The sequence below is a fragment of the Euleptes europaea genome, chromosome 3, assembly GCF_029931775.1.
Source record: "Euleptes europaea isolate rEulEur1 chromosome 3, rEulEur1.hap1, whole genome shotgun sequence".
Taxonomy (NCBI): Eukaryota; Metazoa; Chordata; class Lepidosauria; order Squamata; family Sphaerodactylidae; genus Euleptes; species Euleptes europaea.
Window position 1 is genome coordinate 89,522,778 of NC_079314.1, and position 27,791 is coordinate 89,550,568.

The 27,791-nt window shown below is 44.6% G+C and overlaps 1 protein-coding gene across 1 annotated transcript; it reads right to left on the bottom strand.

Annotated features, from left to right (window-relative positions):
* Positions 1-1,008: 1,008 nt before the first annotated feature.
* Positions 1,009-23,802, bottom strand: SGSM3 (small G protein signaling modulator 3). The gene is made up of 21 exons (XM_056847080.1): positions 23,791-23,802; positions 19,090-19,175; positions 18,837-18,903; positions 16,887-17,095; positions 16,667-16,774; positions 12,566-12,709; positions 11,560-11,755; positions 10,604-10,749; positions 9,414-9,638; positions 8,320-8,374; positions 6,944-7,071; positions 6,608-6,763; positions 5,890-5,944; positions 5,600-5,649; positions 4,670-4,822; positions 4,362-4,432; positions 3,299-3,347; positions 2,877-2,962; positions 2,569-2,691; positions 1,421-1,481; positions 1,009-1,146 (listed from the first exon to the last, which is right to left on the bottom strand). The coding sequence occupies exons 1-21, from the start codon at positions 23,795-23,797 to the stop codon at positions 1,063-1,065; spliced, it is 2,259 nt and encodes a 752-aa protein (XP_056703058.1). The 5' UTR covers positions 23,798-23,802; the 3' UTR covers positions 1,009-1,062.
* Between the last annotated feature and the right edge of the window lie 3,989 nt (positions 23,803-27,791).

Below are 27,791 nucleotides of genomic sequence, written 5' to 3' on the forward strand. Positions count from 1 at the left end.
ATGAAAGATCAATCCCATTTTCTCTCCTGCAGTGAAGACACAGTCACAAGATGTGCAATTTATTTATAAACCAATAACACAAGATCCTTCCACTTCATGAGTTGATTGTGCTCCTCCACCAAGTGCTTCCATTATCACACGCGCTCTGTTGGTGCTACCCCCACCACCACCCTGGCAGCGTGTAGTGTGCAGCCTCAGAAATGCTAGAGGGTGCCATTATCTTCCCTGAGCCAGCTCAGTCTTGCCTCTACATCCTGAACTTAAAATGTCAAAATATACAGAGATTTCTGGATATACTTTACATCTTTTGGTTACTTAAAAAAACAACAAACCTGTTCTAAACTAAAATGACATCAAACTGATTCTGTCCAGCTATGACCCAGAGTTAAAAGGATGGATCACTATAGGGTTGCTGCCACTATCATGACCACCTGCTTCCCTTCATAGGAGCCGAAGGATTTATCATCCAGTCATTTTAGGCACTTAGTGGCAGAACCACGCCCCTTCATGCACTGTAGTACCTGAAGTCTGACATCAGGTTGTCTCCCTTGCCAAGTCTGAGGGGTGCGTTATGACATCACAGTGTGCGTAAAAGGGGCCTCCAGTAGATGGAGCCTGCTTGGTATCAGAGCTCTCAAACAGAGAAGCTCAGCAGCTATTTTGACCACCCTTCTTGGTTATAACAAAGTCACAGCTGTTTACTCTTTCCTCTCCTTCCATGCAATTTTTTTGGATTTCCTACCAAGGAAAAGGTGCTTGCTCCCCTCATATGCTGGGCTAAAGTGAGATTTGTGCCCGCTTTTGAGACGTACATACATGCTCTGCGTAATCAGATTACCATGGGAAAGGTAAACTGGATAGCCAGTTTAAAAAAAAAATACAACAGTGGAAACAATCCCCATCACCTTCAGTGTGCTCTGGCACAAGCTTATAATGGAGATCCTTTCCCTTGGTGGAGATGGGTAGGGGTGTACAGTGCACAAAGAGGCGACAGGCTGGTTAAGGAGGATCATATGCTGGGTGTTTGATGTCACCTAAGTAGTCTCAATTGAACCCAATGAGTCACCCGTCTATGTCCCAGCTAAACAGGTGGTGCTTCACAAGCATGTCTTGAACACCTTCCTTCAGTGGTTTCTTTTCCTTCTCCTACAGAAAGGAACAGACAGTAAGGAAGAAAAGCTGTGGAACACTTTTAGTAACTGATGCTGAAGTATATGCTCTTTGGTGCAGGTGCCGTACCCCCCCTCCCAAGTGAGCAGAGGAGCCATACCAGCAGTGGCTTAAAGACCTACAGAAACAGAGGTGGGAGGAAATAGCCTAGCCCTAAACAAGGGTCACTGCAAACAGTGCTGGTGGAAGTGCAATTTCTTAATTGGCAAGGGAGTGCCTCAGCTACACTGCTGAAGGATCACTTGCTTACCTCTCTCTTGATAGGGAGTTCCCAATCCTGTGAAAGGCTGAATGCAAACTTACTGAGGACTCTGCAATACAATACACTGCCAGTTAGGGTATAAATGAATATTGTGCATACACAGCAGTCCAACCACAATACCAAGAAACCAGAATTAATAGGTCCGACGTGTCTGGGCATATTTACTTTATTCTATTACTCCTCTGGAAATCCTGCACTTTGTGTTCAAACTATTTCAATTCATGTGTGTCTTATTCTGCTGCTGTAAATCAACTCTTCAAGGAATGTGGACAATTAAAACCATTTATGTCCAGCACTGGAGAGGGGAGAAGCAAGGAAGAGATTGCAGATTTGATATCAGGGAGGACTGAGAGGGAGTCGGTGCCTGTTAAACAGAAACCACAGAGAAAAGGACAAGGCATATTCTGTACAGCCCTGAACCTCCCTCGATGGGTGTGCTTCTCTGAGCACTTCTGCCTATACATTTGCAAGATGTTCTCTGCAGCATGATTTTTTAAAATAATGCCACAGCCAGCCAGAATACAGCTGTACGGTGCCTCAAGAATACTGTGAGCATAGGCAACATCTCCCCCTTGCTTTACCCAGTTGTTAGAATTCTATTTACCTAATGGAAGTGAACACCTCCTGGCTGACAGATATTAAGGAAGTACCTCTTTTCTGGTTTTAGTAATTTATACAATATGTGCTAATAGGATGAACGGGGCAGGGGACGTCTCACAAGCTTTCAGGTGAGAGATGGAACAAGGCACGGGAATGGCAGCTGATACAACTCCATGTCTGGAAGAGAGACAGGAGAAACTGCTGCCCAGGCAGGGAAAAGAGGCCACGTGAGAACCTCCAACTTCATAGTAACAGAACATAGTAATCAGAAGGTAATCAGTTTTTCTCCCCATCAGGCCCTGCACAAGCCAACTACGCCATAGCTGCCTTTCTGCTCAGCTTCCCAGCCTCTGAATCTCAGGTTTGCCAGTCCCTCCTCTTCTGATGCAAGGAACTGTGTAGAAAAATCTCTACATTATTCCTCCACGTTTGTACCAATCTCTGCCAGGAAGCTAAAAACTGGCATCGGTTTTGATGCATTCTTTCTACCACAGGCATATGTTCCAGGAGAGGGGAAGAGGAAAGGCCCCACCCACCTGAGCTCACACTTGATCTGTACCCAGCCAGGGCTGCGCAGGAATGACCAGGGATGGAACCATTTCTCCACTGTTTGCAGGCTGGAGCACAACACCTCCAGCCACAGGTGCAGCACCTGCTCACTGCAAAACAAAGCACTAGAGAGTTATCAGCACCACAGAAATCCCAAAATACAAAGCTGCGTGCACTCACCACAGCAAAGTGCACAAAGCAACAGCCGTCTGAGGATGCGATCTGCACCTCTTCCCCATTTTTCATTTCCTACTCTGTGCCAACAAAAGTAGCCTCTAAAGAAACTGAGCCTTACTTGAGTCCAATGCAGATGAGAGAGCGAAGCTTCACATCCATCTGGGCATGTGCTGCATCGTGTGACATATTTACTGATTGCACAGCCTGCCAGGGAAGAAAGGGAATTATTTGGATTCTGATTTGGTAGCCTCACGTCGTTGCACAGCCAGCCTTGGTCATGTAACCTACTGCAACCAGAAAAGCTTACAACAACCACAGAACCACCACATTTCACACACAGCTCTTGGTCTCTGGAAGCAACCTGGAAAAGGACTGTGCTTGCATCTGTCTCCAGTGCCCTCTGCTGGAAATGGCTGGCACTGTCAGTCCCATGGGCTTCTAGTGTGAAAGGATAGACTGGATATAAAGATACGGACTCCTCAGATGGCCGCCTTGAGAACCCTGTGATACCTTACCTCATCTAGGGACCAAAATACTCACTCGATACAGCAACTCTTCTGGAGTTAGAACTTTCCCGTCTTCATCCAACCTAAAACAGTAAAGCAATAGATCCAGCGTATACCATGAAAGGCGTCTTTCCCTGCCCAATATAAAACTTTAGGAATTCTCCGCTAAGCAGATTCTCAGTAGCCAATGCACATTTCACCAGAGGTGGCCACTTCTCTTGAAATCCATTGAGGACAAGGTGACTGCTCTAAGCAGGAGCCTCCTTCCCTGCAATCTCTGCAGCTACCACTGGCTATCCCATCCTACACCCATCTTGTGGTTACTATAACAAGGAAATGTGAAAGCCAAGAAGAACGAGAGCTTCACAATAGAAGGGCGGTTGATAAACAGAAAACAGCTACCGTATATACTCGGGTATAAGCCGACCCGAATATAAGCCGACCCCCCAAATTTGAGGCCAGAAAAGGGAATTTCTTATTGACCCGCGTATAAGCCGAGGGTCAATAAGAAATTCCCTTTACCGGCAATGCTGCGCTCTAAAATGCCGGCCGCCATTTTAGAGCGCAGAGCCCCTGCCCCAGGTCGCCCTCCCGCCGCCTCCCAGGCCCTCCCGCCCCACCCCACCCCCAGTGCCATCCAAGGGGGGGAGGGGGAAGAGCCCCTGAACCCCCTACTTACCGGGAGACGCGGCGAATCGGCGGCGTGGCCTTCCTGGGCCGGCAGGAGGCCTTTCCAGGCCCCTGCCGGCCGGAGGAAGGCGCTTGGGCGCGTGGGTGGCGGCGGAGCAGCCGGCAGGGACCTCCTGCCGGCCAAGGAAGGACCCTGCCGGCAGGAGAAAGGCGCCTGGGCGGCGGCGGAGCGGCCAGCAGGGACCTCCTGCCGGCCCCTCCAGGCCCCTGCCGGAAGGAGAAAGGCTCCCGGGCGAGGCGGCGATGGCAGCGGTAAGTTCCTCCCTCCTCCCCCCTCCCCTCTCCTACTGTATTGACCCGTGTATAAGCTGAGTTCGGCTTTTTCAGCCCTTTTTTTGGGCTGAAAAACTCGGCTTATACACGAGTATATACGGTATCTTGTTAATCTGAAGAGAGAAAACCTTTACCTGTATGTTTTACAGAGCACAAGACGAGAATACACAGAGTCAAAGTCTCGTTCTACTTCACGCCCAGCAGCCTAGAGAAGAACACGTGCACAACTTGTTATAAGAGCTATGGGCACTTCCATGGCTCTTCCTGGTTACCAGTATCCCAGGAAGGTATTTCCCCCACTACAGCATGTTTCTGAGAGATCAAATGCCTGTTTGCAGTCTCAGACACATAGAATACAAGAGAATGGTGATGCAAAGCTAGAGTCAGCTTTTTATTCATACATTCACCAGACTATTTCCAAGACAGTGGGTGCTTCTCTTACCTCTTCAATGAAAAGCCAGGGGTGGCAGGGCCCCCCCAGCAGAGATGGTCTCTTCAGCCCATGTTCAAATATGGCCTTGAGGGCTGGACAGAGCGTCCCCCGAACCAAGTCTGTCACACCTTCAGTGACAGAGTCATCTCCAGCAATGGAATACTGAAAAGAAGATTGAAGACCACTGTCAACACTCCAGAAAGGGCACAATGCCCATGACGGAAGACAAGATAAATGGATCTTGGCCATGCAAGGTTTAGAGGCTGTTCTACAGGCCTATGTCTTTGATTCATGACTGGAGGGCCATATTTTTGTAAAACCCATTGTAAGCTCATAGTTGTTAGAACCATGATCCACTGGTCACCTAATTAGCAAGTACGTGGATGAACCTTTTCAAAACATACTCTTTGCTCACTCCTTCACTCCCGCACAATCAGCAAGTGGATGATGGCAAATCTTCTGTTTTAATATTATCTTCTCTCATAAATCTATTAAATCCTGCCTTTGCTACAAACACCTAGTGCAAACTTTGGATTCATCACTTACTTCTGTGTGTTCTGCCTCTCCTGTTGTGGGGTGGGAATACAGATATTGCCTACTTTCCAGAACATTAAAACGAGGAATATGCTGAGCTTCCACAGAGTGAGGCTTCATTGAAGGGCTTGGCTTTCAGGAGGAGTCACGGATGGCCCTTGGGCTACTTACAGGTTGGAACTCGTCCTGCATAGGATTCCCAGACACTCCTCAATTTATTCATCTTCTATACATTTATGCAGTTTCTGTTGTATGGCCTCAGCCACACCAACAAGTCTGTTGCAAGTTGTAAACAACCAACCCAGGAGCATGGAGAGCAGTAAAAGGGGATGATATAACCAGACAGTGGGACAGGGTATGAATGCACAAGGAGGGGATCTTCAAGAGCCAGGAGGAATAATTTACCTCTTTGCTGCGTTCATCTAGGACCTCCACAAACTTTGCAGGAAACCAGCCTAGGAAAGAATAGGGAGGAGGAAGACCACTTACAATGAAGCACCAGCTTATTGCTAAAAGCCGACCCACAGAAAAGTTCTGGCAGCAGCCGCAGAATAAAAAGAGTAACATTTGGGGCATGGGTGCAGAGGGCAGCCTGTGCACAAGAACAGACCCCAAACTCTTATTAGAGAGAAGAATCTTTGGGGAAAATGCAACATCCACCGTTCCACCCTTGCACTCAATCGGTTTACACTCACCTCTCAGGCCGTTCAGCTCTCCCACCCAACAGTGCTCGTCCTTCTGGGAAATTATCTATAGAATTTGAAAGTAGGAACAATTACTTGGCCACACATCACAGGAAGGCACAGGAGCAAAGAAGGAAAAGGCTGTCTCCAAGCTGACACCTATTTTCCACCTTGCTTGCTGACACACATGGAGCCTAATCGTAATGATGTGAGTGGCCCCCCGGTCTGTCACAGACAAAGGACACTTGCTATTAATCCAGAAGATGACAAGAAATAGGTCTGCATTTTCCCCTCCCCATCTCTTAGCCAGTTTCTGCATTTAGTTTTCTTTCCATTCAGTTTGCTTTACACATTCTTCTCTGGCACCACGTTTCAAAGGCTTCCAGTTTCCTTCCCCTCCGTCATCATCCATACTATGTGTGTGTGTATCTTTTATCAATTTCTTTTTCGGAGTCTGTTTTACCATAACTATTCTGATTTTAATTCCTTCTCTGGATCTTGTATCTCGGAAAATTAAATTTAAATTTTTGTATGTGCTCAATGTATTTATCATTTATTTACATTTTTATGCAAATGTATGCACATTACAAAGGGGTGGGAATGGGTTCTTGTCACTGACATTTGTCTCATGCTGTAGTTTTTTAAAAATTGCATTCATTGTCCTCTATCTGTATAATTCCAAAGGCCCCCCCATATCCCCTGCACGATGCTTCCCTCCCAACGCTCATACCGTGATGATGTCGTTCTTGCGGAAGCCCAGTTCATCGTCATCATGGCGCTCAAAATCCAGCAGTGCCTTGGCCCGTCGCCGCCGGTTCTGGGAACATGCCACGTAGCTTTCGTGGTCACGTTGGTGGCTTTCCATGGTATAATCTGGAGTTAGGTCCTGGTTGGAGAAAGACAGGAGTTAGCCATGTTCATGCAAAGCTGGTTGAAATGAAGGGATTCCTTCCCCTACCTGAGGAAACATTCTCAATTTAACATTATACCACCCTCTCGCAGCAAAGTAGGCACAGGCGGTAACAGATTCTTCTGCCTAGGGAGGCTCTCTCCCTCTCCCACTTACTATGCTGAAACTCTTGGGGTCCACGCACTGGAAATGCCGCGCCACTTGCAAGATGGCCTCACGCAAGTCTGCTACCAGCTCTGTTTGCTTAATGTTCTTAGCCTTCAGTGCCTCCACATCATCTTCCCCTAGAAGTAAAGGAGAAATAACATAAGGAGAAGAGAATTTCTCATGCAGGATGCAAAGGCTTGTCCCTGGTATCCAGCCTTCAAAAGAATATTGCTTCTGTACATGGAGGTCCAGTAGTGGTTAATTGATTTATCTTCCATTAGTCCAATCCTTTTAAAAAAAAGACAACTAATCTAAGCTGGTAGCTGCACCATCTCATAGCAGTAAGTTCCAAAATTATGTATGGTGCAAAGAAGAACTCTCCCCCTCTCCTCCGAACCCATCACAGTTGAATCCAACTGTGTGACTACAAGTTCTAACATTCTGAGAAAGGGTGAAACAGCAGTCAAGTCCACCTCTGTTTGTCATAATTATTTTCTGAAGTAAAAAAATCAAATACTTTAAACCTAAGAACACCCTCAAATGACAAAGCCAAGTCTTAGGTGGAAGTTCAGTCCCATCCAACACAGGCTGCATTATTCCTGGATACCAAACAGTATTTGCTTGCCTGAATTAATTTTCATTTTATTCACCCTCGCCCTGTCACTGATCCCCAATACTGGTGCCAAACCTCTAGAGCCTCCCTGGAAATACGTGGAGAGGCAGAGCCGAATGCCATTGGCACACTGATGGCACTAGACTGCAAAGCTCCAGATGACCTTTGTCCTTGGCAATTTCATACAACTGTTGAAACAACATGGAGGACAAAAATGGGATTCTTCTGGCATCCTGCAAGCCAGAAACCATGGGGTGCAACAGTAGTTTCCCAGCGTCACCTTCTGGGACTCTCTCCAGTAAGGACAGGAACCACTGCAAAGCTGCCTCCTGTCCTCTACTGGTGAGGTAATTCAGAAGATACTACAGTAGCTGGTACTGAAATCAACAAGAACTGACAGGGACAAGCTCCCCCAGCACAGCTGCCCAACAGAGCAACTGAACAGGAAGGCACACAGAACAGATCTCGGATTAAGAAGCATTGCTGTTGCTCTTTTCTGTACCATAACTCAGCTCCAGCTCTACAGAGTATTCTAAATGCAGCAAAGAAGTACATAATGAGCCACCTTGAGTTCTGCAAGGGAGAAAGACAGCTAATAAATGTTTTAAATAAATAAATAAAATAATGGCATTAGTGCACTTGCTGTTTTGCTGGTGCCTGGCACAATATGTTCAACACAGAACCACTCTCTCATGCAGACCTATACATGGTGTTTTACCCTTTCAACTGCTCTGTGCTCCTCCAACGTGCCAGGGTGTGCATCTGTTCTTACCAAAAAGCAGCGAAGTGATCCCAGATTTCCTGCGCTGTGTCCTGCGTCGTACAATCTGCATGGGAGGAAAACATCAAGGAGAGAGAATGTTACTGAAGTGAACATAGACACTGACTGGCCAGTGTGGGAAAGCAGATCTTCCAAGTGCCTCAAGGTTCGGTGTGTGCGCGTGTCCCGTCAAGTCACAGCTGTCTCGTGTTGACCCTGTAGGGTTTTCAAGGTAAGAGAACTATCTCAGCCCACACAGAGGCAGGCAATGGCAAACCACTTCTGAATGTTCTGAGAGAACTGTGACTGGCCCAATGTCACCCAGCAGGCTTCATGTGGAGGAGTGGGGAATTGAATCTGGTTCTTCAGAGTAAAGTCTGCTGCTCTTAACCATTACACCATGCTGGCTCACAAGTTACAGACAGCAAATGGAGGCAGAATAGGGGAATGCAGAGGCAGAGGAACCAGACAGAGCTGGTAGCAGGAAATGAATAGCAGGGCTGGGAGAGGAATTGCTGCTGTTTCCCCCTCCCCAGCACTTGGGAATCACTGAAGGGGCTGCAATTAGTTCTGCATCCTGGCAGAGCAGAAGGGTGCCTAACCTCTTGGAACCATTGTCTGCTGCCAGGTTCTCTTGATGTGTCCTTTCCACTACAGAAGTGAAGAAGGATATCAGATTAAAATGCATCTCGCTGTTTTCAGCTGGAAATTCATATGAGTGAAAAGGTAAGGCAAGACAAGTGTTTTAAATCAATATAAACAATAAGGAGAGGTTGGCATACAGAAGGTCCCAGGTTCAATCCCCGGCATCTCCAGTTAAAGGGACCAGGCAGGTAGATGATGTGAAAGACCTCTAGATGAGACCCTGGAGAGCCACTGCCAGTCTGAGTAGACAATACTGACTTTGATGGACCAAGGGTCTGATTCAGTATAAGGCAGCTTCATGTGTTCATCAAGGAATCAAGTCTGGGGCCTTTGGTGGCCTTTCTGCAGCAAAACTCTTATTACTGCCTCCAGTCAACAGGAGAGCAGAAGCCAAGCCTTAGTTTGCAAGGCTTCCTTCCTGGTGCTTTTTCCAACACTCCTTAAGGGCTTTGCCAAGTTACCTTGGACAGGTTAACAGAAGCGCTGGGGCTCAGCAGCGGCCCTTGGTCTGCAATGAGGTAAGCAAGGTGCTTGCAACGCTGTGTCTCCACTGCCATATCTGTCAGCGATCCAGCAACCCGCATGGCCTCCTGCAGGAGCACATCTGGATCTTCAATCTGAGAAGGGATGTCTGAGAGTGTGTTGAAGATGGATGCAGAGTTCTCTGACTGGATTAGTTCATCTTCCTGTGTTAGCAGGAAAAAGCCATTCCACATATTATGTGTTAATCATGCTCCAAAACGTTTTCACATTCCTCCCTGTTTCAGCACCTGCATCTAATGCTACTGCCATTGTAGTTATTTTCACAATACCATTGAAACAAAGGCAGTATATGCCTTCATTATTCCCCCTTTGCAATCATTTCCGCTCACTTCATTCCAGGGAAGGCTACACTCCCAATACACCTTTGCACCAGACGCCTGCTAAGGACGGCCTAATGAGCCATTTCTGCTTGGAAGTCAGAACTAGTTATACCAAGTACTGGAAATGACTGTGCTGCCCCTTAAGTGCTGTTTCTCTTAGATCTTCAGAGCTATTTCTATATAGCATGATGTGCAAACCCTATGCATTTTCTGGGGCCCTTTCTGCAGCAGATCTTGCAGTACATGTAATTTGAAGAACTCAAAGAAACACAAGTTATAGGAAACTTACAGAAAGAATACTCATTGCTGCGGTCAAGCAATATTTACACAAAAGCTTACAAGCCATTTTGTCAAGCTGTATGTAAAGGAATCCCTTCAGCTAGATCAGAGACAAACAAAATAGCCACACTGCACCTGTGTCACAGTATTACATAGCCAAAGTAGCATAATTTCTATTGGCCCTCTAAATCTGCTCTGAACGAGCCAGGACAGTAGAGCACATGTCCTTTACTCCTATAGAACATGCCTGTGACAGAACCTTTTGAACATCCACATATAAATAAAAATGTACTTGGATTTATGGATCCCATCAGACAAATTAAACTTAAAGAGGGTTTTGAGGTCTCAACAGTCCTGGGATTCTATTTTGATTTGTTGGCATTACCCAGGATATAGAAGAGAGGCTAGTAAGGCAACGGGGGATTCTGAAAGGCAAAGAGAGTCAAAGTGTGTGCTTCTGAAACAGCACACTTGTCATCCTTCTCTGTGGACTGAGGATTGCTAGTTACCTTCATGCTGAGCATGCCCAGTGTGGTCTGGAACAGAACTATGGAGCCCTGGTAGAAGAAGAGGTCCCAGATTCGTAACAACAGCTTGATGTGCACCACACTAGCAAATGCCGTAAGGAACCAGTGCAGGGTGATCAAGGACAGCTCTGTGGGTGGAGATAAAGAAGAAAGGCCTGCAGCTCCCATTTCTCAGTCCCCTCCACTCTCAGCATCAGGAAAGAAGCATCATAGCTCTTTCTGCTGAATAAGCCAACACCTTGCCATCCATATAATGAGCAAATATTGGCTCCCTTTTCCATTTTTTCAGGCATCAGAGGGAACACATAGTTCATACACACAGGGATCATAAATATATTCCTCTCTCTCACACACACAAATCTCAAATGAAAACTACACACATACACAAACAGAGTGGGATGGAATCGCTCTTGGGGCCCAAAGAGAACTTTGCCCTTTAAAACAAAAACAACCCATCCCCCAAGAATATTCAAGATACAAAATATATGTGTGTGCACATACACACCAACCCACTCTAACACCAAATTGGGAATGACTCTGGACTCACATGCAAGGCATGCTTGGAATGTGTGCCACGCCACATTCCTCCCACCCCCATGGTGGTACTGGTAGTAATGCTCATATCATCAACAGTGTGGTAAGAACCTGAAGCCCCAACATCATTGAGGAGGTTTAAGTAAGCAAATTACCAGCCTTCTGCTTCAATTTCCCATCCATTCTGAAATTTTTAAAAGTGTGGTCTTGAGGATGGCAAATCTCTATGCTCATTTTTAACTATTTCCTGTTTCTCCAGCAAACAACAGAATCCCCAGTGGGTACCTCTAATGCATGAACAGCATTACAGCCTTCCCAACTGCCCTGTTTTCACTTTGCTCAATTTTAGAGGCAAGGATGGGCTCATGGCGGGACCAGCTCTGTGGGCCAAGGAGAACCCTCACCAATGTCATGCTCCTGTAGAAGTTTGTCCAGCCGTGGCAGGTACTGCACAATGAGATGGCGCAGGACACGTTGGTCGGTCTGCACCCCTATCAGGGTGGTGCTGAAGTAGGAGGCAGGCACCAGATCTTCAATGATGGCACACATCATCCAAAAGGCATCTTCCTCTTCCAAGAAGAGAAGCAGGGAAGCCACTACCTAGCAGGAGGGAAGGGAAGACCCAAAGGGAGATGAATCATATACACATTACACCCACATCCCCACTGATTTTTCCCTCGCATTTCGAGAAGTACAGTTGTCAACTATCTATTTATTCAGAGAATTTATACCCATCTAGACACTTTGAATATGCTCTGATAAAACAATATTCTTTGTGTAGCACTTGGTCACTTCCTTGATGTTATACATGTAGAAAATGGGGCAAAGAGTCTGCTCCCCAGCCACAGGGAGTAAAGCAGGGGAGGCTGATGGAGCAACTCTGATTCTATATTACAGTGCCTATAACTACAAGTACAGGAGGAGTAATCAGAAGAATCTTTGCTGTGCCCTGAGTCCTGCCTAGACTATTATTTAATCTTCCCGTAGTCAAAGACCAAGTCAGAGCGCACATTATGTGAACTACAGGGATGCCGATGAAAATGGCAGCTCTGTGGCTTGTAGTGTACAGCATATCTCGTTGAACATACTGCTGCATATCACAGCATGCATTACCATGTCCCCCACGACACTCCACAGATCCCCAGTGAAAAGACAGAGTCTCTATGCTCTGGCAACAATCCTGGAATTAAGCCATTTGGTGTGTTACAAGCCAGGGGTTGGGACTCTCATTGTGGCAAACTCATGGGGCAGAGTTTGTTTACTCTGTGACAGCAATCCAGAAGTCAGTTCATTTTATTTGATTTAACACCAGGTATGTTTCTGTGTGTACTGCCACCCAAAAACTCCTACTCAGACTCTGGAACAAGCCCCCAAGAGAAACCTGCATTATAACCCTCAAATCTTATTTACCATGCCAGTGCCTTGACAATAGCCAATCTCTGGGTACAGCCAAGCCAGTCCCCGTAGTATTCTGCGTAGCCGTGGTACTCCGATGCTGTTCATGTTGGAGAAGCAGGCATTGCTGGGCATGGTGCGAAGCAAGTCTTTTTCAATCTTAACAAATCACAAGAATGCCATTATGAAATTCAATTCCCAGTACATCATTCAATCTTCTTTTCTTTCGGTAGGCCTCCAGCCTTCACTGAATCTCCTGGTAAAGTAGGCCTTATGCCTCGAACTTTAGACTTCCAGTTAGATTTCGCACAGAAAGCCCACCAGAGAGTGCACAACCTTCCACTGGTTCAGGAATCCCTCATCTTAAGTGGCCTGCTTCAAAGGCGAGAGGAGGCTGAGCTTCTCTTAGCGCACACTCATTGTAAATATACACCGAGTGGTATTTGGCAGGAGTGTCTGTGCAGAGTCCGTGAAATTCTCACCAACCAGTTTCAACTCTCACCGATGGCAACAACTGTGCGATGACACACTAAGGGGCTGACCTTTGCCTCAGTTTCAAGAGCTGTCCTGTGCTCCACGACTCCAGGCTTCTTTCGCTTTCTACTTGAGGCAAATAAATGTTTTAAAATTCTTCTTTCTGTACCAGAACTGCATTTCAGTGGGAATTAAGTCCAAGCCTCAGAGGTCCATGCACTCAAGAGGATGGCTGGGTCCCAAAGAGAAAATCACATTCCTCAGAAGGGCATCCTTCATTTTGAATGTTGCCTCATCGCCTCTAGTTGGCTTTGCTAACTTCTACCTTTTTTATTGGTCTGCCTGTCATTTTGACAGACATTTGGGGCTCGTAATGAGGGAGACAGCCGTGCTGCGCTGAGCAGGAATCACAACACTTGCATTATAATAACCAGGCTTCTGTTCCACATTTTGCCCAATATTTATGGCCAACAGATAGTGCCTGAGTGAAGAGGCCCATTAATACTAGTTACCACCTTATTATCTCACCAGCTGTTGCTCAACAGAGTTTTATGTAAAATCTGTTCCTGGCGGGAAATTAGCCTTTGCTGGCTTCCGGTACAGGCTGGCTTGAGGCAAGATGTCTCTCAGGAATTCTCTTCCTGAGAGGCTCCAAGAAACGTTCAAATAGGGATGAAAATCAACACCCCACCCCAGCTCTAATTAGGGAACTGGGGAGCAGAAATTCCTCTGCAGCCACGAAGGGTGGTTTGACTCCCATACCCTCTGAGAGTGCTTATAAGCCTCCCGGAGATATGGATGTTATCCCACGGGCATTTGAGAGGATTACCATCGCCATGAACGGCTTCTTGGCTTGAGGCTTCAACCTCCTTTATCTATCAACACCACGGAACAACTTTATTGCAATGAGACCCTCAACATCCAACACCTGAGTAAGTCACAAGAACTCTTTTGGTTTTACCTTGATTCCGATTACTTGAAAGATTGATATAATCATTACTGCAATCCGCACCTCTCCGCCCAGAATATAAGCGACTTTGAAGCTTTAAAAAGACTATAGTTAAATGGCAGGAGCCTTATCTATCTGTTCTTTACTTAGACAAAACAAACGGGACGTTTGAAAGACATTCTAGCTACCAATCAGACGCCGAGGTGTTAAAAGGGGTGGGAGTGAACGGGATAAATTCCTTTGGAGCTGACGTCCTTCCGATCTAAGACGTCTTTCCTGCCACGTTCCTACTTGAAAGACTTGTTGAGAAACGGAAGACAGCAAGGAAATACTCTCACTGCTCTACCAAGCTTCACAGGAATTCGTAGGATCAGACTTGCGCCTCCCTTGTCCATCAATTAAAGCATTCCTATTACCTGGAATTTATCTTCCTTTTACAACTAAGCTAGAGTGCCATAAATCTTTCATACTAATTGTTTTACAACGAAGAAAAGAATCTGCAGCCATTTAACCTCGGGGAAACTATAAAACTGACGAAGTGAAAACTGTTACAGGTCTTGGCTCCTGCCAGCACACTTACAACACACCCTTTACACTGGTGATTGTTTGGAATTAATCTCAGAAATAAATATGGAGAAGGTCAACAAGGACATACAGGAAATGCTATTAAAACACACTGATATCTTCACCAAACAATATGAGAAAGTATCTCAGCAACTGGCCCAGTTAACCAGCATATTGACCAATTTGACTCAAACCACTAACCAATCCAGTCAAAATTGGACATATTGACTAGTGATCTTAAAAACATGAAATCACAACTTTCTACAATAAAAATCGATATGAGGAAAATGGACATATCAATTAAAAAGGCAGTTGAAGAACAGAAAGATATCAAAAATAAACAGATAAATCAAGATAAACAAATCCAAGCTATTCACTCCCAACAGCAAATTGTTACAGACCAGCTGGCTATAATGGAGATGAAGCTAAGACAATCAAATGTTCGCCTTCGCAACTTTCCAGAAGAACTGGGAGGTTCCAGAACTACCATTATAAAATCATTGGCTAACCTGATTCAGATAAATGAACAAGATCTGGACTATGCAATAAATACAATATATAGAATTCCTTTACCTACCAGAATCCCTTTACCTACTACAAAGGCCAGGGACATCATGATTTCCTTCTATGACATCATGATGAAGGATTATTTTATGCAAACTTTCTATGACAACCCTTTGTCCGTGAAAGGAAACCCACTTATAATCCTCAAGGACATTCTACAACATTTGATGAAGAAGAGAAACATCTATAAAGATTTTACTGGGACACTGAAGAAGAATGGAATAAGATTTTGTTGGATCTTTCCACAGGGACTTTTTTTTACCTATAAAAAGGTCAAATTTACTATCATTTCACAGGAGGATGTAAAAAATTTTTTGGAAAACCATGGAAAAGATCTACTTGGCCTTCACCCTGACCAACAAGAAGTTGGCCTTGACAAACCAACAAAAAAGACTGGATCCTAAAAATAACAGAAGTGTTGGAAAAATCAAAGCTCATAACAAGAATACAGTTAAAAGGAAGCATGCAGTTTATAGGTGATAGAGAGATACGGAGGGTTAAATAAGAAATTAAATGATAACTAGTGAATTTTGTTATTATTGATGTAATCCTTTTGCTTAAGGAAGCTTTTTGTAAAAACAATTTTTTTACTATATATTAAATTAACAACTAATATGTAACAACTATAATGACCCAGATAATTCAGAATTAATTTAGTTTAAGTTGGATGTATATTTTTGGATTAGAATTTCAATACAAAAGAGTATATAAATTTATAGCAAGGTGAAGGAAGTTGAGGGGGAAGTCTTTTATTTTATTATCATTTTATTAATGGATGAAATGCTTTTCAACGACGATGTTAAATTTTTCTTTATCTTACATTTGAAACGAATGTGTTGCTGAAAAGTTACCTATCAGTATAAAATTGTTAAAACAATCAAAATTTTATGTATATATAAAAAAGGAAATTAGCCTTTGCTGTGCAGCAAATGGATCTGTGCTGGTTGGGTGAGATGATCACAGTGTTGGGTTGGGTGAGATGATCACTGAAACGTTCCCATTTTCTAAAGATTATAAGAGTTTTCTCGTTCTCTGCAATACATGATGAAGGCGGGTACATGCTAGCATGCACAAGCTCACCCTTTGTTCCACACAAATTTAACCCCATAGAGGTAATACCTGTTGGTAAATCCTTTTCCCATCTGTATCAGGAGGAAAGCTGCAACCCAGCCCCTCAAAGTTCATTTTCAGTTTCTTCCTTTCCTTCTTTCAAGCTCCCTTGACCCAAAGGTCAGGAAGCCTTTATTTCTTTAAGGAAAATATGGTGGATAGATACTTGGCTACTGTCAATGTTGTTCTTGGGTCTCTATCCGCCAGCAAAAAGGGGGCTGTTTTATCTTTTGTTACGATGGCAGGTAATTTGATTAAGATAGGAGTAATCCATTGATTTTCAGTTTAAGAAAGGGATCAACCCCAACTGAGAAACGGCTCCTAATTAAAATGGGGGCAACCCTTTATCTTTTCCCCACTTCTGCTCTGTTCCCCACTTCTGCTCTGTTACACCCGCCCACCTGGCAGAGCACCCCTTTTGAGCCTCAAGCACTAGCCCACTGGGAATTACCCACTTGTTTGGCAGCGATAGTCTCATCATTTGAGCTGTTTTTCACAATTTCTCGGTAAGACATCTCTGTATTTCTTTTCTTCTGTAGAGCTCCTGACAGTCGCATCCACAGCTGAGGAAAACAGAAGTGTTACAAATAAGACACTGGATTCGGAGAGAGAAATTCTCGCCAGCAGACTCTCCTCTCCTCCCTTCCCCTCCAAGAGCAGCCAAAAGAGCCTCACCTGCGGCCTCATGCTGTGCGGAATGCCAGCCAGAACTAACGACCGCAGCTTATCTGAGCGTGGAAGCGTGACTTCAATCTTGTCCCACGTGAGGTCTCCCACGTCATGGTTGTGTGTGAACTCTAAATGGGCTTGCCATTTGAGTCTCTGTTGTGGCTCTTCGGTCAGTGGGATCCCCAGGAGCTTGCTGGAATTTGGCTCAGCGCCATCTGTAGCAAAACATGCACATTTTAGCTTAGAGAAGGAAAGAAGAAGGTGGCAGTCCAGACTTTTCAATCTAGAGAAATGGAAAGCAAGTCATGGGGATTTGAGATGTGGGCACAGCAACCCCCTTCCTAACTCTAGGATTCAAATAAATCACAGCCACCACCGCAGCAAATAGTTCCTCATGAGGCCTATTTATATCAATCAGTTTAAATGCAAGCAGCAAAATGGAAACCACCACAAGTATTTCATTAGTACAATAACCTGGACAGACAGGGATACTCCTCACAAAACCTTTTATATTCTAGAACAGATTCCTAAACAGACACTGCACCTAAGGATATTGGAGCTTGAGAAGGTACAGAAAAGAGCAACCAAAATGATCAGAGGACTAGAGCAACTGCCCTATGAAGAGCAGTTAAAACAGGGCTGTTTAGCTTGGAAAGAAGGCGGCTAAGGGGAGACATGATGGAGGTGTATAAAATTATGCATGGTATGGAGTGGAAAGAAGCCTTTCTCATAATATTAGAATGTGGGGTCATCTAATGAAGCTGGAAGGTGACAGATTCAAAACAGATAAAAAGGAAGTATTTCTTCACACAATGCATAGTTAAACTGTGGAACTCCCTCCCCCAGGATGTGGCAATGGCCACCAACTTGGAAAGCTTTAAGAGGGGAGTGGACATGTTCATGGAGGAGAGGGCTGTGGAACACAGGCAGGATGAATGCTGCTGCAGTTGTCTTGTTTGTGGGCTTCCAAGAGGCACCTGGTTGCCCACTGTGACAACAGACTGCTGGACTTGATGGGCCTTGGTCTGATCCAGCATGGCCTTTCTTATGTCCTTATGCTCTATATCACATAAGTTATGAACAGTGCATACTGAAAGACTTAACCCTTGTTGGGTTTAATGTGGGGCAAAGGCCTTTGGAATATGGGTTGAAAGAGGTTTCCTCCTGGGTAACACTGGATTCCCTGTAGTCAGGTGACAGCATACATGGCAGCACAAGCCTCTGATCCTTTCCTGATCATCCCTTGCATGTACTTCAGAAGGAAAAGCTGTGATTTACATACCAGTGTACATTTCTAACTGACAGGTAACAACGTTAACATCTACAGGCCTGCCATTATGCAGCAGAGCCACTCTCTAGATCACAGCCGATTACAGCTTCCCTCCTGCAGGCTGGTAAGAATGGTCTCTGCTCAGCCCACAGCTTTTTCCAGTAACGGCCTCTAGCCAGCATGGTGTAGTACTCAGAGTATTAGACTAGGATCTGGGAAACCCATGTTTGAATCCCTACTTGCCCATGGAAGCTTGCTGGGTGATTTTGGGCCATTTGCACATATTCATTCTAACCTACCTCATAGGACTGTTGTGATTATAAAATGGAGGAAAACAATGTGAGCTGCTTTGGATCCACATTGGGGAGAAAGTGGGATGTAAATAACTACCGGCATGGCCTCCCTGGGAATGCCAACAAGCCTTCCGCATTATTGCTGACTTGGATCTGATTTTGTGGTGATATTATTATTATTGTCAGGAGTGATTTACACAGTTTTATTGTGGCTTTTATTACTACTGTATGCCTCAAGTCCGTGCTTTGAAAAAGGCATATTAAAACTGTTGTTGCACCAGAACTTCCTTTTTTACCACAAAATACTTTCAAGACCCAAGAAAAAGGATGGTTGGGCTAGGAGTAGAGGATATTTAGACCTTGTCATTTATCACATCAATGAAGAGACCTTGCCTTCTTTGTCTACTCGGAAGCCAAATTCATCATATCGGAACTCGGGTTGCTCAACAGATTCTTCTTTCTGGAAAAGAGAACACAGTTGATTTCTCTTGCTTGCCAGTAGATGGTGCAGCTGATCAAGTACAAAGCTTTGACACACTGCTGACATCCATAGTAAAAAAAAAAAAAGAGCACTCTTATGCCATATTCTATCTCCGTAACAGGAAAAATGAGGCACAAAATTGGTTATTTCTCCTCTTGATTGTACCTGAGTGTATTTTGCTAGGATCTCCTGAGGCCATATACTAGGCGTGAGAGCGGAGAAGGGACCACCAGCAACAGGAGTGTAGCTTCCTATATGTAAATAAAACCAAACAGAAAATGAGGGACAGAAAAACCACAAAAGCACAGCTGCTATTAGCCAATCCTAAAATGCTTAAAGATGTCTGACTGATATTACTAACTTCTCTGTTTCTGTGCTAACCTGGATCAAAAATCATGATTTGAAACTGTGGAGGCTTCTTTAAAAAAAGGTAAACATAAGTAGCAGCTACCCAGTATGGCTGACTCATAGAAAACAGATGATCTTCACATCCATTCTATCTCTACGCACCAGCTTTTTGACTGATTTAGCCACACAGTCCAATTTCCAGCAGACAATGACATGGAAAAAGGTATCCTATTATCACAGGGTTTCCACAAGGGATGGAGCAGTTTAGCAAATCATTCAGACAGCTCAAACAAGAGAACAGCTTGACTTGTTTTAGCATGTTTTGTTTGGGCTTATATTTACTAAACAAATTTTTAAGAAGCTCCCCATGTTAATTTTATACTCCAATAGCAGTGAAGATTTGAACTGAAATATATGATTATAAAAAAAGAAATCTAGTGTGTTTCAAATATTATATTCAAATAAATTCAAAGCTTTTAGATAGAAATTATTTTTATTTGAATAATACTTGCAAAATATAAAGAAAGATAGCATGTACTTCCCTTTCATTGTTAAATTTTAAGTTTCACCGTGTTGTTAATTTTTTCTTCATTCTTATCATGTTGCCACCAAACTCCTGCCTGCAATTTATATCTACCAACTTCTTTCCTTTAGTGACTTATAGAAAAGATGCCATACAGTGGTTTGGATCCACCTGTGATTTCTGCCCATGGAACACAACTTCCTCGCTCACCCTCTGCCAGCTGCAGCCCACAATGCCCTGGAGATGCTACTCCCAGGGGACAGGGCTCTCCAGTAACAGAGTGAGGGGAGAGTGGGAGGTGTGCAGTGGGAGGGGGTAAGGAAGTGAAAATTGCCCCTCCCTCATCCACTGAAATCCAGAGTTGGATCCAAGTCAGTAGTTTTCTTTCTGTTTAAGTAATACTATGGCTAATTCACAGTAACCAAAAGCACTAAAGTGCTAAGAGATCTACTATCAACACTTCCAAAACTTAAATCAGTTTTGGTTTTGCTGTCACTTTTAGTCTGAGATAAAGTAAGAATTTTAGCTTTGTCTTCTACTAGGAGCACAGCTAATATGGTGAAACATAACCTGATTATTATTTGGATTATATGTATTTGTTGTTGTGTTCCCCCCCTTACAAAACAGTAATACACACAGGTACTCTTACACACAATCTCTAGGTATAATTGCCTGAAAAACTGCTAAGCTTGCCTAATATGGCATTGGCAATGGCAACCTATTATTATTACTATGAGACAATTAATAAATAGAAATAGAACACTTTCTATGGAAAAAATACAGCACTGTATTTTCCTGAATTTAATTTAGATTTGATATTCTGCTTAAGTAGTTTTTCAATATTACTGTAAGCTACCTTGGTAATGTTTCAGTAGCACAGCATATAAATATTTTACATAAGTAAATATTTCAGGATGAGAAAAGCTGGAAGACCATTTGACCCAATTAATATGCTTTAATAAAGTTCATATATACAGAAAAATGTTGCGGGGGAAACAGAGACATATTATGCTAAATGCAGAGAAAAGAACCATCCTAGAACTAGGATTTCAGCAAGGTATATGTGTGCATTATAACCCAATTCAGATAAAGGTACTGATAATACTGTATTGCCAGGTTAGCAGCACATAAACAGCACTATACTGAGCCCTGTTTTTGAGTGGATCAGGACAGTTAACTAAGCCTTATATGTCCGCACTGGGCAGTGTCAGGGACATGTCCGGACTAGAGTGAGGCTTAGTCAGCATCCTAAGCCTCTCTAGCCCCAGTCATACCTCCACACTGATGTAACATTACACCTGCAAGAACCCTGGCATAACTTTAAATATCCCTCAGAGAGTGAAAATACAAGCTCCCCCACTGAGCTTTCCACCCTGCCTCAAGCCTGGTACAGTTTAGGGCAGGGGTCGCCAAACTCATTAGTCAAGAGAGCCAAATATCAACAGTACAACGATTGAGATTTCTTTGAGAGCCAAATTTTTTAAACTCAAACTATATAGGTAGGTACACTGTTTATTAACTTAATAAACTTTAATTAAAATTTAGCAGAAGTGGAAACCAGTAGAGCACCTACTGCACAGTGGGGTGGTGAATGGCTGTGGGGAGAGTGTAACTCCCCCCAGTTCCTTTTGAAAGAGGCACAAAGTAGCAGGAAGAGGGTAAACCTGTAGTAATAGGCCAGGGGAGGGCTAACGATTGCCAGACAAAAAGGCCCACTGTTTTCTCCTTCCCACCACCACCATCACCCAGCGAGGGTCCAGATGTCCAGGGATCCCAGGCACAGAGGAAGAGGCCAGCAGGTCCCCGGTCTGTGTGTGCTCCATGCAAACAAACAAGGGGGAGATGCACAGTCCATCCTTCCTTCCCCAGCCATGGACATGCCAGTTCCCTCCTGGCCAGAGGGAGGGGCAGGTGCTCACCCCCCCACACCATTCTGGGACCGATGGGCTCCAGATTCAGGGCAGGCAGGCGGGTGCCCGGGCAAGGTGGCTTGGCTGGAGGAGCCCCCCCCCAGCTGGGGGGCAGGCAGGCAGGGCCGCGGGCCCAGGCGGCTTCCACGGGGGGGAAGAAAGGAGAGACCCCAACTGCCCCTTCCTCCCTCCCTCCCTCCCTCCCTCAAGGCCACGGCGCCAGCCCCCTCCCCCCTCCCAGGGGCGGCCTGAGCACGGCCTTGGGCCCGCTCTGCAGAACTGGGGGGGAGAGCGGCCGTACCGAAAGAGAGGCCCACGTGGCAGGGAGGGGGGAGGTGGCGGCCGCCGGGGCAGCTAGCTCTCTGCCTCTCCCTCCCCTCCGGGCTGCGGGCGGCCTCAAGCAAGAAAGGTGCCGCGCTGGGCTTCCTCGTCCGGGCGAAGCGCGTCCAAAGCAATGAGAATTTCTCTCGAGCCTTTCTGAAGAGGGACTCAAGGAGCCGACAGCAGAAGCCAAGAGGCAGCGGGCGGGCTTATCATGCAAATATCGAAACCGCGGCCGCTCCCTCTGCTGCTTAAGAAACCCCCAATCCCCACAGAGGCCAGCCAGCAGCAGCAGCACGTGGTCGCTCCTTTGTAATTTGAGCGCCTCCTGCGCAGACTCTCTCCCCACAGCAGGCCCGCCAGCAGCAGCAGCGGCACGTAACCCAAGCGCCTCCTGCACGGACTCCCGCCCCCCGCCCCTTTCGCTACTCAGCCGGGCCCAGACATGGAAAGAGCCGCACTCAAGGGCTCAAAGAGCCGCATGGGGCTCGGGAGCCGCACTTTTGCGACCCCTGGTTTAGGGTATCAGCTATGTTTACAGCCAAACACATTGGGAGATTTTGGTGACTGAAACTCAGCAGAAGGGCCATTTTGTACAAAAAGGAGCACTAAACCCAAGCAGCCATGGGATAGAGCAAACTTTGTTGTAGGCTATGACTAACACTGCTCTGCTCAGAACCTGTACAGGTACTCCCATCTGAAGACACAAACATCCAAAGGGAGCTTCCACTCCTCCAACTGGAGAGGCAAGGCCAGTGTACCCCATACAGGTAATCAAGGGAGGAGGGGACTGCCCCAAGACATGACCGCTACAACTATTAATACTGCCCTGGCCATACCCACAGCTTCAAACTGAGCTGCTGTCAGGTATATTCCACCACAAGGAGGAAGAGCTTTTCGTGTGCGTGTGGATATGCTTGTTTACAAAAATAAATTCCAGAATTTAAACAAAAGCTAAATTTGAAGACAGCTGAATTTCTACTTCTGGTATTGAGCATCTTACCTTACAAGCAATGATCAACTACCCACAGCCAATATACAGTGAAAAGGAGATAGCATGCAAACAGGTGTTGTTACTAATGGTGCAAGAGAAGCACCATGTAGAAAATTACAGGGAAAAGCAATTTAATTATATGAGGTGTGGAATAAAGTGCACAATAGCTCAAAGACTGCTAAGTGGGTGTGGGTCTTATGTGGTTTTACCTAACATGGTAAAAACTATTATACCAGAAAGTAGTAAAAAAAACAACAACACACAGGGCAGGATGAATGTCACTCCATTAAATACTCCCAATTCTTTTAACTGCTAAAGCCTAATGAAAACACTTATTTCAGTACTGCCTCTTCATTGCCTACTTGCTTTAACTAGAACCTTCAAACTGTCTTTGCTATAGTCTCTGGCATAGTTAATAGTTATCCACAGCCTGAAGTCATGACTAATTTTAATATACACCCCTCTAGTAATAAGGCAGGTGCTTCCTGAGTTTTCTGCTAGAGAGAGAAAAGCAAATGAAAGGACGCTTGTGGTTCTAGGAAGGGCGGGCAATTAGATGAGAAGTCTGAGATAACAGCCTGAGATGAGGGAAGCAAAATAATCTTCTGAAGGTACGAAATAATCATTTAATCTAAGTGTGTGATTATACACAATTAATTAGGCAATCAATTGATTAAAATTGTATGACTGATCAGGGACTGGGCTTTTGTTAAAAAGCCAAGAACTTTGATAACTTGATCACAACTCCTAGCATTTCATAAAGGCCTTACCTGACATGATGATAGAGAGAAACGGGGGCAATGAGAGGTTCCAAGAAGTCACAGCCCTGTTATGATACAGGCAAAATATATACAAAAAAGACAACATGCATTAACTCTTAGGAGGACATACACAGAACACTCCTAGCTGATTCCTAATTAGCACCAACCACCTTATTCAGCTCTCTCTCTATACACACACACACACAGTCAGCTGCTACTGCGGATGGGTGAGGTCTTGGATGTGGAGAGGGAGACCAGAGGGTCAATCCTCGCTCAGCATAAAGTTTGCTAGGTGGCTTTGGACAATCTCTGTTTCTCAGCCTAATTTACCTTACAGGATCACTTTAGCTCTGATTTTCTTATAGAAAGGATGGGATGCAGATGTATTTGACAGATTCACATTCATCCATCACAAACGGGGGGAAAAAGAGAGCCAGAACTCCATTTTCCTTATGTGTAACAACAGTTCAGATACAAAACTGTCTAATACAAGCTGACTTTTATGTTGGTTTCTTTAATTAATTTTAAATCTTACTTTAACATTTTTCTTTCAGGTCTGCACATGGCCATTTTTTTCATACTAAAATATGACTGCTACCAATTTTAGACAGATTAATACATTTTACAACATTCAGTCAAGTTAAAGATGGAAGCTAGTAATCACAAAATGCTAGTTAAAGGCTGGCAGTTGACCACACTGTTATGGAGAGGGAGACACTTATGGTTAATAAGGGAATCACTGGCAAACGGCGAGAGGCCAATCTCTATCCTCTGAGGAAGCAAGAGACGTTCAGTGTCTGCTTCCCAAGAGGTAACACAGACACTAAAATAAGACATGAGATTTCCCACCCAGATTTCCCTTGGCAGCTATTAGCTGGTGTCTGCCAGCAAATACAAACACAGACCTGAAAAACAAGGCCTCAGAGTTCCACCGACTGCAGTCCTTCCAGGCCAGGACCAGACATTCCTGGGACTGTAGATTTTCGGACTCAAACTGAATTCTTTGAAAATTACTGAAATAAAAAAGGTAAATAGTTCTTCATGAATAAGGACAGGGCAATAATTTTATTTAGATGAACATTTCTCTCTCGCTCTGTGTTCAGAGCAGCCTACAATAAACTATGCAGAAAACTCACGCAACAACAACAACAACTATTATTATTATTATTAGTGTTCACAAAATTACAGCCTCCAGAGAGACTATAAACATATTAATCACTGAATATTTTTTAAAGAAGAAACTCTTAGGTCATCCCAGGAACTGCCATGTAGACGTATCTGGGATTTCCCAGGTGAAACTTGATTCCCAGGCAGTTGGGGGGTCCAATTTCTATAGGGTCATGGTATGTGGGAAGAGAGGGCTTAAGCCATCTCCCTTAAGCACACCTCCCTGTGGTCCCAATTTGAGTTGTGCCTCCGTGCATCTGGACATCTAAGTTTTATCCAGGAACTCTCAGTGCACATCTGCTTGACAGTCCCCAGGGTAGAAAATGTATTGTGCAAGTAGGCCTTTACATGCCCTGGGAAAGAAGCCACGGAGGGCCCTTCCAAACATTGTCCTGAAGGTTACTGCACAGAGTTGGTGCTATACCAGAAAAGGCGTGGGTCCCTGCAACAAAGCAGACCTGCTAGATCAACGGGGTCACCAAAGAGTGTGTTGGGCTGACCCAAGTTGGTGCATGAGTTCATATGTGTGGGTTTTGTTTCCTAACATGAACATTTGTCCAAATAGGAGTAGTTAGCCAGCCTTACAGGATTACGGTCAGACTTCCCAACAAATCTACCATGCATTCTCCCCTACTTTGGTTTGTTATCTGTTATTTTCACCTTGAAATGGAAAACTAATTCATCATGTTTCCTGACAACTCAAATGCAACATTAAAGGTTATGACACCTGAATTCAAATCCTTGATCACCAATGGACTCCCCTAATGGCCCAGTCACTCATTCTCACTGTTGATTCTCACTTCTCATATGGAAAACACTAATGACCTGCCTCAGACAAAAGTGAATCAGTAATAGTGCATATATTCAGAGCACTACAGTAATGGTTATTATGCTGTAGAACCGAGACAGCTCTTTCCATCAATCCATTCTGTGGTATTGTACCAGCCCTGACTCTACAGCTCCTTGGGGCTCTGAACAGTTCTGAAGCAGCGTTTCATGCCTAGAATTTGAACACAAAAAAGCAAGAGGTTTTGAAAGGGCTATCAAAAGCACAATGAAAAAGTATGTGTGGTGCTTCATTTTTGACAACACAAAGTTAAACCAAAACTGAACAGACAATTTTTGCTCTGCATTCACTCATGTGCAGAGAAAACTTTGCAGATCAGTATTGGCACACAGTTTTACAGCAGAATAGACCTGGGCCCATCCCACCTGGTTCTCTCTGGATGTTCTGGGAGATGATAAATCCTTTACAAACAGTGTGTGCGGGTGGGTTTGCCCCCTAAATAGTCTTGGTTTAGTCAGTATCCTTTCCCATACCAAAAAAAGGACGCAGTTATGTAAGAATAGAGCAACTTTCTTCACCCACATGAATCACAGGTAGGCATTTAAAACCGAGTTCTCTGATCACTACAAACCACTTATCCTACTTGCCCCTCCCCCATTAGCTGTATTTATTGGCTGCTGAATATTAAATGAACTGAACCAGGAGGGCAGGTTTTTCCTGACTTCAGTTGCTATGGATCATTTCCTGACAAGTGCCATTGGAGACATCACAAAGAGCAAGAAAGATGCAGACAAACACAGCACTGCTAAATGAAAGTTGTACAAGAGGCCGTGAAGAGAGAGGAATTAACTGAATTTGGGGACCTGGAAAGCAGAAGTGAAGGTAAAACAACTTTTGTTTATTATATTGTTACCCTAATAGGTACCATGCGGGAGCTGTAATGTGCAAACATTTCTTACACATGTAAGACCCAATACGCATCACCTGCACAATTAATTTTGGGTTCTTCTGCCTATGTACTAGGGCCCCAATTTGGGGCAGCACTTCAACAGAGAAAAATAGCTCTTAAATAAGAAATAACTTCATTTCCCTAACAAGATACAGAATGGGGAAACAGAATGGCAAGAACAGCAAAATGAGACAGTAAAACCGCTGTATACAATACACAAACCCTTTGCATAAACCTACCTGCCTGTGAGCTATTGTCTATTAGAGAAAAACCTGGGGACCAGCTGGCAGTAAGACAAGCTGGGGATGCTTTGGGGATATCAAGGGGAGAAAGAAAACACATGAGCCTGATCCTGAAGAGGAAAGACAGGTGAGATTGCAGCCAAGGGGTGGGTGATGAAAAGCAAGCAGGTCCAGGGATGAATTTCCAGGGCTCAAAGGAAGGGAAAATTAAGTTATTTCAGTAGAACAGTGAGGGTCCAGAAAGTGAACCAACCATAAGGTCTGGGAAGCAGGCTGGGTGCAAAAAACAGCTGTAAAGGTAGGAGGCTGGAGGGTGATTTTTATACACTTAACTATATCAACAGGGAGGCAGTGGCTTTGCTGGGATGGGACTGGATTAAGGGCTAAAACTAAAAATCTTATTGGAGAGTTTGAAAATGATAAAGTTGTCCCATGAGGGAAGTTTGGACGATGGGATCAGTGACTGAATTACAAAATAAATTTGGGATGTCAGTGAGATGTACTCAGGCAGACAATGGCCTGGGCAAGGCTGGAAGTTCTGCCAAGGAGCTTGATTGAATCAAGTTGGGGAGTGAAGGGGTTTTGGCAGAATCAGGAGCCTTAGCGATTGTCTACTAAGCTTCAGTCAATTATTCATAGCCAGGGTGTGAAGGAGCGCTAGAGGCTTGAAACAAAAGACCTTTTATCAATGTGGTCCACAGAACATTCCAGCAGGTGGGCCACTCCCTTTTTATAGTGCCCAGGGGAATTCCTGCCAGTTTCAGGGCCCCCAGTTTAATATCAAGCTGGATATTTTATCCAGGCCTCTGGCAGTCTAGCCAGAGGATTGTTAGGAGGGCCCCGTGTGGCAGGTCTCATAGGTATC